The following is a 10626-nucleotide window of genomic DNA, read 5'->3' on the forward strand; positions in this document are numbered from 1 at the left end:
GTACAGGGTTTCATCATGTGCTTGTCTATGTACAAACATACGCCTGCATACTTCGAAGATCCTGCAAGTAATGAATGTTCCATCGGTGTGAGCTCACCAAGTTAGTAGTGGTGTGACGTCACAGCAGCATCTGTCCAACGGTAAGAGAGCAAGATGTTCACTTCACGACGTGTGGCTGAGTAATGCGTATTCATCGGTGTGCCCTCACCTCTCTCGATACAGTGAAGGATGTGACGTAACGCATCGCTCTAGCCTCGCTATCGATGGTGACACGCAGGCGGCCGAGGACTGTCTGCCTAGCGTCTACCCTCTACGAGAGCACAACGACCACTGCCTGTTCGTATCGACATCTGTTATCGCATTCAGTTGGGAGGTTGGGAGGCTTGGCGCATGTAGTTGAGAGGTGGGGTTGGCTATGACGTCTTGACGGGCCCGATCAGACTATATTTAAGAAGCGGACGAGTGTTGGTTATGTCAGTTTACATCAAGTGAGTTAGTGAGAATTATTATATAAAATTTATTCCTGTGACTGTGGTAAATCTTTCACTCGTAGTGATAATCTTCGTCGGCATCAGCTCCAGAGTTGCCAAAGATGGCCTTCAGTGAAACGGATGAAAGTGGACAATGCAACACCAATGTATACTTGCAATTGCTGTAATGTGACAATTCTTATGATGCAAGTGAACTCTCACCGAAGAACCATGAGTCATAAAAATAATGCATGTGTTCAATTGTCTGAAAGTGTTCAAATTATAACGAATGCACTCAATTGCCGCATTGCTACGTACAGGGTTGAGAGTTCGATTGTATCCAGTGACTACATGTCATTTTTCAAGGAGATTAGGCAGAAGGTCATTGAATTACTGGGATCGGTCATCAGGATCCATAAAAGCATCAAGGTGAATATGGAAGTTTTTGGGAATTATATTCTTCAGACTCAAGATTCGAGGGACACGAAGTCATTCAATTCCCAAAATAAAATAGTGGACCAATCTTCAGATTTGAATGCTGTTTTTGATGGATTTCGTGCTGTAATTGTGGCTCAAACGACTGAATTCCAGGAACGTGACTCAGGTATTGATTTTTTTGTAAATTTCAACGAGATTGAGTAGTAATATTTATTTTTTTTGTAATTTAGGTTGGACTTGTGAAAAAATACTATTTCTCGAAGTCAATATCAATGAATACCGTCCACTGGGAGGACGTTCATATGTGAAGCTGCCTGAATGCATTGAATGGAGAAAAGCTGTCGTGAATGTTCGTAACGAAGATCAACACTGTTTTCCGTGGGCTATAACATTAGCATTATATCCTGCAAATGGTAGAGTGTCCGAAGTTACGTCATATCCACATTTTTCCAATGTTTTAGATGTCATAGATATAGATTTTCCGGTTGAAGTTAATGATAAGAGTATTGAAAGATTTGAAGATAGGAATGATATTTCAATTAATGTTTACGGTTTAGAGAGTGAATTTGATAAGGGTAAAGTGAAGTATGATGTGATTGGTCCATTGCGATACTCACAGAGAAGACTACGGAGACATGTCAATTTGTAACTTATAACTGATGACTCCGGTAATAGTCACTATTGTTGGATTGAAGATCTTTCACGATTAGTTTCCAGTCAACTATCAGCTCTTGATTACAAAAAATATTTTTGTGATGGATGTTTGATATATTTTTCCAGCGAGAGATTGCTTTTACGTCATAAGATGAATTATTGTAATCTCGTTAGTACAACATCACCAAGCACCAATTTTAAGATCAATAAATATGGTCGTATGGTTGCGGAAAATAAATTAATGTTTCAAAATTTTGAGAGACAAAAGAGGGTACCATTTGTAGTATATGCTGATTTTGAATCACTACTTGTACTGATTCACGTGAATGAGCCAAATCCAGAAAGTTCATACACGAATAAAACATTCAAACATGCTCCATATTCATTTGCTTATCTGATAAAATGTTCATATAATGATGATTTGTCAAAATTTGTTACATATAGGGGTGTAGATGCAGTTCAGAAATTTGTGAGTAGCATTGAAGATGATTTGAAAAAGATATATGAAAATCATCTCAGATACCCTATACCAATGGATGCACAAACCCTCGAAGAAAAGAAACAATTTGCTGCAGCCGGAACTTGTGGTATATGTAATAAACCATTTATTGATGGTGTAGTCAAAGTTAGAGATCATTGTCATGTTACAGGAAAGAAAAGATCACACGCCGCTCATTCCAAATGTAATTTGAATTTCAAAATACCTAACTTTGTACCTATTATTTTCCACAATTTAGGCGGCTATGATTGCCATTTATTCATAGAAGAACTGTATAGGAATAAAGATAAAGTTGATGTCATCCCACGAACAAAAGAGAAATACATATCTTTCACTAAGCATCTCTTCACACACACCTATATCGATAAAGATGGTAAGGTTAAGAAGAAATATCTCAAAATGAGATTTATCGATAGTTATAAATTTATGACTAATTCGTTGGAGAAGTTGGGTACTAACTTGACCTCTGATCAATGTTTGGAGATGCATAAACAATTTCAATAAATTGAGAAATTCAATTGGATGAGGCATAAAGGGGTATTTCCATATAGCTTCGTTGATGACATTGACAAATTGAATTATCCATCACTTCCAACAAAAAATCAGTTTTATGACAAACTCATTTGTGAACATATATCAGAAAATGATTATGATAGGACTAGAAATGTGTGGAATTTATTCGAGTGTCAGAATTTGGCTGAATACTCTGATTTGTATTTGAAGTCGGATGTTTTTTTTAATTAGATTTCAAACCGCATCAACCACATAGGGTTATTAGCGGCGGTACATATGAGATACAGTATATCGGTATACATTAAATTGAATTAAATATATGGATTCGTTTGACATATTTTATTACATTATTCCAATGTGTGTCCAATTCTTAGGCGACTTATGGTTATTTGATTTTTCCGACTAAGGGCAGCGTAATTTTTTATTTCCATGTTGGGATTTATTTTGTACAGTTTATTGGCAGTTGAAGATTGCCATTTCTGCTCCCAGATAGCGTTTATGGAAGTTTTAATCTGACGATATATGTCTGTGTGTAGTGTTTTTCCGAATGTCACTGCACTAGTGTTTGAGAGAGCGTTACGTGCCAGCATGTCGGCTTTCTCATTTCCTGGTATCCCAATGTGTGAAGGTATCCAGATTATCTCGACTCTTTTTCCTTCTTGGTAAAGTTTGAAAAGCTCAATCTCAATTTGTTGTAGAAGAGGATGTTTAGGATATAATTGGCGAATTCCCTCTATTGCACTCAATGAATCTGTGAATATTACAGAGTTTTCATTTACTTGTCTCGCATGTATAATTGCCTGTGCGATGGCATAAACCTCTCCAGTGTAAATACTGCTGACGCTAGGTAGTTTGTAACTTTTACTCTCATGTTTGCTGAATACGGCTGCTCCCACGCCTTTTTCTGATTTAGAAGCATCGGTATAGATGTGATTGAAGTTAGAGAACTTAGAAGAAATGGCCTGGAATGATTTTCGGATCAGTGCAGCAGGAGTTTCATCTTTTGGGAGTATAAGCAGTTCTGTGTTACAGGGTGGAATATCGATTAACCATGGAGGAGGAGTATTTGAGGAAATGGGATATGTAGATGAGAGGTTGATAGTGACAGGTATTCTGCGGATGCGGGTATGTATGGGCGGCATAATGTGGGTCTTTTGTTGGTATATTTCATTTATATGCTTGGGAAAAATGCGACTATGAGTAGGATTTTTAGGATTGGATGAAATTCTTGAAGCATAGGTCATACTGAGGTAGTTTCTTCTCAGTTGTAATGGGAGTTCTCCTGACTCAACGAACAAGCTTTCCACTGGACTAGTCCGAAACGCTCCATATGCTATTCTTATACCAGCATGATGAACGCTATCTAATAGTTTTAAAATTGTTTCTCTGGCACTTGAGTACACTATAGCTCCGTAGTCTAATCTTGATCTCACTGTTGATTCATACAGGTGCATCAGGGTTGAGTAGTCTGCTCCCCAGGAATAGCTAGCTAGAGTTTTTAGTAGGTTAAGACCATTTTAGGATGACTGTTTGAGTTTCTCTATATGTTTTTTCCATTGAAGTTTTTTATCGAAGATGAGTCCGAGAAATTTCATGTTATCAACGAATTCCAGTTGTTGATTGTACAAGCTTAAGGATGGATTCTGCACATTGGAACTTTGAGTGAATACCATGCATTTAGTTTTTTTGGCAGAGAATTGAAGTCCTGTTCGCTTGGACCATTCTTCGAGATGTCCTATGGCATGTTGGAGAAGTTTGGTTGATGATTGAATATTTTTGCCATTAGTGTATAAAACTAAGTCGTCAGCATAAATGTTAGCTTCAATCGGAGCTACAATATTTTCCAGAATATCGTTTATGGCAACCAGAAAAAGGGTGGCGCTTAGTGTTCAGTATTTATATTCATTTTTATTTGTTTACTCTCTCATTTACCCTGTATATAATTATATTTAGTTTGATGTTCAGTTGTTGTAACTAAAACAGAGAGAATAAAAAAAAAACTTTTTTGACTGACATTGAATTTCAATATTTCGTTCTTCGAGACCGGATTTAACTTAGATATTCCAGGTAAAATACAACATTAATTGGTTCTTCGAGACCGGATTTAACTTAGATATTCCAGGTAAAATACAACATTAATTGGTCCTTCTACGCCTTTACCGAATCAACCTATTGAGACATGTCAAAAAATCGAAGAAGCGAGAGATTAGCAGAAAAACGGGAAAAGGAAGCGATTTCTATCAGTAGTGAAAGGGAACAAGACAACATTTCTTCCCGTGGCTTACAGTTGGAGCAGAGTAATGACATTGATGACAAAAACTCCACTTGTAAGTATTCACATGCAGACAGCAAGAAGAAAATGTCACGGCAGGGTTCCATTCAAGAAAAGAAATCGATTAAGTCCAAAACTAGTAGCGCCCGTTCAGAAAAAGTCAAAAAAGAATTGATGATTCAGACAGAAATCAAGAAGAAAGAATTGGAGCAGAAATTATTGAAGAAAGAACAAGAGATTCTCGACTTACAATTAGCCTTCAAGTTGTCACAAATAGAATATGAATCTTCGGATGTATCAGTGGAAGATGAGTCTCCATCATGTGGATCAGGGTCAGTGATTAACAATGGTTCGAATGTTCAAAAATGGGTAAACGAGTTCACTTGGAATGGTAATAATGACACAAAAAATTGCACGCCTTGCTGTTCTCAGGTATGTGAACCATTTTCTACATTGTCAAACGCAGAAATATATCCTACTCCTAAAAATGCAAACAACTGTCAAAATGACGTTAGGAAAAATTTCAATTCACGAGAAATGTCTAGTCAATCAATTGACAATAATGACATAAAGAAAATTTTGACTAGACAGAGTGTTCCGAAAGACTTGCCGAATTTTAATGGGGATCCTACAGAGTGGCCCAATTTCATTCACCAGTTTGAAAATTCTACTGCTTTGTGTGGTTATTCAAAAGAGGAGAATCAAAGCAGGTTACAGAAATGTCTTGAAGGTCCTGCCAAAAAAATAACACAAGCATTATTAATACTTCCGCAAAATGTTGATAAAGTAATAGAATTATTAAAAAATAGATTTGGTCGATCTGAACATATTATTACTTTATTACTCGATCGTTTGAGAAAATTTCCAATAATTAAGGAAGACAAATTAGATATTTTGATAGCATTTTCAGACGAAGTTAAAAATTTTGTATATACTGTCCAGTCATTGGAGGAGAATGAACACTTATGTAATCCTTTGCTATTACAAGAACTTCTGAATAAATTACCGACTTCTTACAAATTGAATTGGGTGGAATATATTACTGAGAAGACAGTGAAAAATAAACTCATTGAATTTTGTTCATGGTTAGGATCTAAAGCTAATGCAGCTTGTCAACTTCAAATTCCACAAATTTCAGAATTCAAGGCTAATAAAGAAAATTACAGAAATAAAGATATCACTTTAGCCACAAAATTTGTTAGCAAAAAATGCATTTGCTGTAAAGATCAATTTCATGGTTTATTTTCATGTCATGTTTTCAAGTCGTTTTCCGTTGATGAAAGATGGTCCTTTGCGACAAAGAATAGAATTTGTTTTTCTTGCCTGACACCTTTTCATGGTTTGAAAAATTGTAGAAGAAAAAAGATATGTACAGTAGATGGATGCAAGAGAGTACATCATGAGCTTTTACATAAAAATGAAGAGAATAGAGAAACAAATTCTACTTCGCAAGTCACTGATATTGAAACCAATTGTCATATTTCATCAAATAGACGAGTGTTACTGAAAATTTTACCAGTCTCTATTTCAAATGGCAAAAAAGAAATTGATACATATGCTCTTTTGGACGATGCTAGTACCATAACTTTAATTGATAAAGATCTCGCTGATGATTTGGATCTTGATGGTCCTCAAAAGTCTTTATGTATCCAATGGACAAATAATCAGACAGAAGAGCAGGATGACTCAAGAATTGTTACTTTCAAAATATCGTCAAAAACGTGTAATTCTAATTCGAATTTTTATTTGAGGCATGTTCGAACGATCAAAAATCTTTCATTGCCAAAACAAACTGTCGATATTGATCAGATTTCTTTGAAATATCCTTATATTGACAACAAAATACAATCTATGATCGATGTACGTCCTAAAATTTTGATTGGTCAAGACAATTGGCCATTGTTGGTAAGCAAGAAAATAATTTCGGGGCCTTGGCATGGACCCGCACTCACGAAAACATTGTTAGGTTGGGTAGTTCACGGAAATTTACATCATAGTAATGATAATATGAATACATTTGTTTGTTTTGTGGATTTGAAAGAAAAAGATGAATTAGACATTCTCCATGACCTGATTAAAGAACAATGGAAAATGGAATCATTTCCTACTTCAAGACAATCTTTATCCAGAGAAGACATTAGAGCTCAAGAGATCATGGATTCTACAATGCGGAGAATAGGTGACACGTTTGAAACAGGACTGCTTTGGAAAAAGAGTAATCATCATTTACCGGAAAGTAAAAAAAATGCCATGAGAAGACTCGTTTGTACGGAAAGGAGAATGCACAAAGATGAAGAATTTGGTCGAATGTATTGCGAAAAGTTTGAAGATATGATTAAGAAAAATTATATATCGAAAATTTCTAATGCAGAAGATAATCTCAACGACGGAAAAATCTGGTATTTGCCACACTTCGGTGTCATGAATCCAAACAAACCCAATAAATTACGAATCGTATTTGATGCCTCTTCGAAAAGTAATGGTAATTCCTTAAACGACTTTCTGCTGACAGGACCGGATTTGTACAATTCACTTCAAACAATTCTTTTGAATTTTAGAATCAAAAGATATGCGTTTTCAGCAGACATCAAAGAAATGTTTTTGAGAGTGAATGTCCGGAAAGAAGACAGATCAGCACAGAGAATTTTATACAGAGGAATGCGAAAAGATGATGATCCAGATGTATATGAAATAAATGTGGTATTTTTTGGTTCATCGTGTGGCCCGTGTTTAGCCCAGGAGGCCAAGAACAGAAATGCCAAAGAATTCCAAGAAGAATATCCTGAAGCGGTCAAAGCCATCATCAATGATCATTATATGGATGATTATCTTGGAGGAGCAGATAATGTCCAGGAGGCAAAACAATTGATAAGGGACGTAATATATGTACATAGTAAAGGTGGATTCACTATATGTAATTGGATTTCCAATAACCCGATTTTATTTCAAGACATAGATGACTCACTATTGGCCAAATTTGACGAAAATTTGAATTCTTCAGAGGAAAGAATTTTGGGTATATGGTGGAACCCCAAAAAAGATATCTTTCAATTCAAAACAAAATTCCATAAAATTGACAAAAATTTATTGGAAGGTAACAGAAGACCGACAAAACGAGAAGTACTCAAGATCGTCATGTCAGTCTTCGATCCCCTCGGATTTCTCGCAAACTTTTTGATACAAGGTAAAATCATATTACAGAAAACATGGAGAAGTCAGATAGGATGGGACGACGAAATACCAGACAGTTGGATTATCAAATGGGAGAAATTCATACAAGATTTGAGGAAAGTTGATGATTTTAAATTGCCAAGACAATATTGTGAAATGAATAGGTCCGATTCTGAAATTCAGCTTCATATCTTCTGTGATGCCTCTGAGAATGCGTATGCAAGTGTCGCATATTTGAGATGGTCTGGAAAAGATGGCATTAAAGTTTGTTTTTTGAACGCACGAACCAGAGTATCACCAATAAAACCACTATCTATACCAAGACTTGAACTACAGGCAGCATTAATTGGATCACGGCTGGGTTCAAGCTTAAAAAGCGTTTTGAACTTAAAAATTGATGATACAATATATTGGACTGACTCGAAAACAGTATTATATTGGATTCGATCGGAAGCTCGACGCTTCAAAATGTTCGTAGCGCAACGTTTGGGAGAAATTCAAGAGCTCACGAATACTTGTGATTGGAGATATGTTGGAACAAAAGAAAACGTGGCAGATGAAGCAACAAAGCAGTACTCGAAGATGGATTTTTCTCCTGACTGTAGGTGGTTAAAGGGACCAGAATTTTTGTACATGACCGCAGAATTTTGGCCTGTTGAAGAAAAATTCAGAACAAATAATAATGGACAAGAAGTAGACTTAGAAGAAAATAATGTACTGGTTCATGTAAATATGAACGATAAAGGAAATGTAGTTACGACTGATCCAAATAAATTCTCTAAATGGCAAAAATTATTGAGATCAACCGCTTGGATATATAGATTCATACAAAATTGTAAAACAAGAGCAAAAACTTCAGGTGAATTAGAAGTATCAGAATTAAATCAAGCTGAAAAAAATCTACTTAGCAGATGTCAAGAGGAAACATTTAGTGAAGAAATGAAATCTTTGAGAATTCATGGCATTGTGAAAAATACGAGTCGCCTGTATACATTGGATTGTTTCCTTGATGAAGAAGGCTTGATCAGATTGGGTGGAAGATTAGATAACTCCAAACTTTTAGATGAATATGTGAAAAGACCGATAATTTTAGACCCGAAACACAAAATTACGAAACTGCTTATATTTTATTATCACGAGAAGTTCAATCACCATGGACAAGACACTGTATTCAATAGCATGAGACAAAAGTTTTGGATACTACGTATGCGACAAGCTATCCGCAGTTGCTGGACAAACTGCCAAAAGTGTAAGAACAGGAAATCCTTGCCGAAACCTCCGATTATGGGACAGCTTCCAACATGTAGAATAGAACGGACAGTGAGACCTTTTATAAAAACTGGAGTTGATTATTTTGGACCTCTTTTAGTTTCAGTCAAGAGAAGTCGGGAGAAGCGATATGGGGTGATATTCACTTGTATGGTTACACGAGCAATTCACTTAGAGATTGCACACGACCTGAGCACGGATGGTTTCATTCATGTTTTTCGACAATTTGGTAGTAGACGAGGTTTTCCGCAAGAGATGTATAGTGACAATGGAGGGAATTTTAAAGGAAGTGACAGAGAACTTCAAAAAAGTTTGGAATCGTTTGACCAAAATAAAATAAAAGAATTTTGTACGCTGAAAAATGTGAAATGGTTTTTCAACCCGCCATTAGCTCCTTTCATGGGTGGATCATGGGAGAGTTTGATAAAATCTATCAAGAAAAATGTGTCGGAAGTTCTTACAACAAGATACCCCCAGGAATATGTTTTAAGGACAGTATTTGCAGAAGTTGAGAATATTTTGAACTCGAGACCACTTACCCATGTACCCAATGATCCAGATGATATGGAGGCTCTAACTCCAAATCATTTTTTGATTGGAACTTGTTATTCAGCGTTACCTTGTGCTGAAACTGATGAAAGGGATTTGTGTTTATTGAACAAATGGAAGGCAGCACAAAAGCTCACATATTTATTTTGGCAAAGGTGGGCTAAAGAATATCTACCATCTCTAGCAAAACGAGATAAATGGCACCAGCAGAGAAGAAATGTCAAAATAGGGGATATTGTTCTATTTTATGACTCCAATAGTCCACGAAACATTTGGCTGAAAGGAAGAATTACAAATGTTCACCCTGGGAAGGATGGCAAAATCAGAGTGGTTGATGTTGTTACAGCTTCTGGAACAACATTCAAGCGAGCTGTATCTACACTTTGCATACTTGATGTATTCAAAGAGAAGTCTCCCGAGAATAATCAGATTTGAAGTAATTTCTTTCATTCGAATCAATTACTGCGGGAGAGAATGTTCAGTATTTATATTCATTTTTATTTGTTTACTCTCTCATTTACCCTGTATATAATTATATTTAGTTTGATGTTCAGTTGTTGTAACTAAAACAGAGAGAATAAAAAAAAAACTTTTTTGACTGACATTGAATTTCAATATTTCGTTCTTCGAGACCGGATTTAACTTAGATATTCCAGGTAAAATACAACACTTAGAGATGAACCTTGTGGAATACCATTTTCTTGTGTCTTGAGGTCAGAAAGTACTCCATTAGCTCTCACTCTGAAGGTTCTGTTCCCCAGAAAATTTTGTATGAATGCCAAGATGTTTCC

General features: G+C 36.0%; 1 protein-coding gene across 1 annotated transcript; it reads left to right on the forward strand.

The window, feature by feature from the left end:
- The first annotated feature begins 4555 nt into the window (after positions 1-4555).
- LOC141482472 (uncharacterized) lies at positions 4556-10419 on the forward strand. Its single transcript, XM_074175807.1, has 2 exons — positions 4556-4641; positions 4697-10419. Exon 2 carries the CDS (start codon positions 4754-4756, stop codon positions 10268-10270), a length of 5517 nt encoding a protein of 1838 aa, XP_074031908.1. The 5' UTR covers positions 4556-4641; positions 4697-4753; the 3' UTR covers positions 10271-10419.
- Positions 10420-10626: the final 207 nt, after the last annotated feature.

This window comes from Leptinotarsa decemlineata, unplaced genomic scaffold (genome assembly GCF_025532065.1).
Source record: "Leptinotarsa decemlineata unplaced genomic scaffold, Ldec_3_MD MMD2_tig00001344_RagTag_RagTag, whole genome shotgun sequence".
NCBI classification, from domain to species: domain Eukaryota; kingdom Metazoa; phylum Arthropoda; class Insecta; order Coleoptera; family Chrysomelidae; genus Leptinotarsa; species Leptinotarsa decemlineata.

Bases quoted from the DNA above. Each gene is read 5' to 3' on its own strand.
- LOC141482472 (XM_074175807.1), top strand. From the start codon at position 4,754: ATGTCAAAAAATCGAAGAAGCGAGAGATTAGCAGAAAAACGGGAAAAG.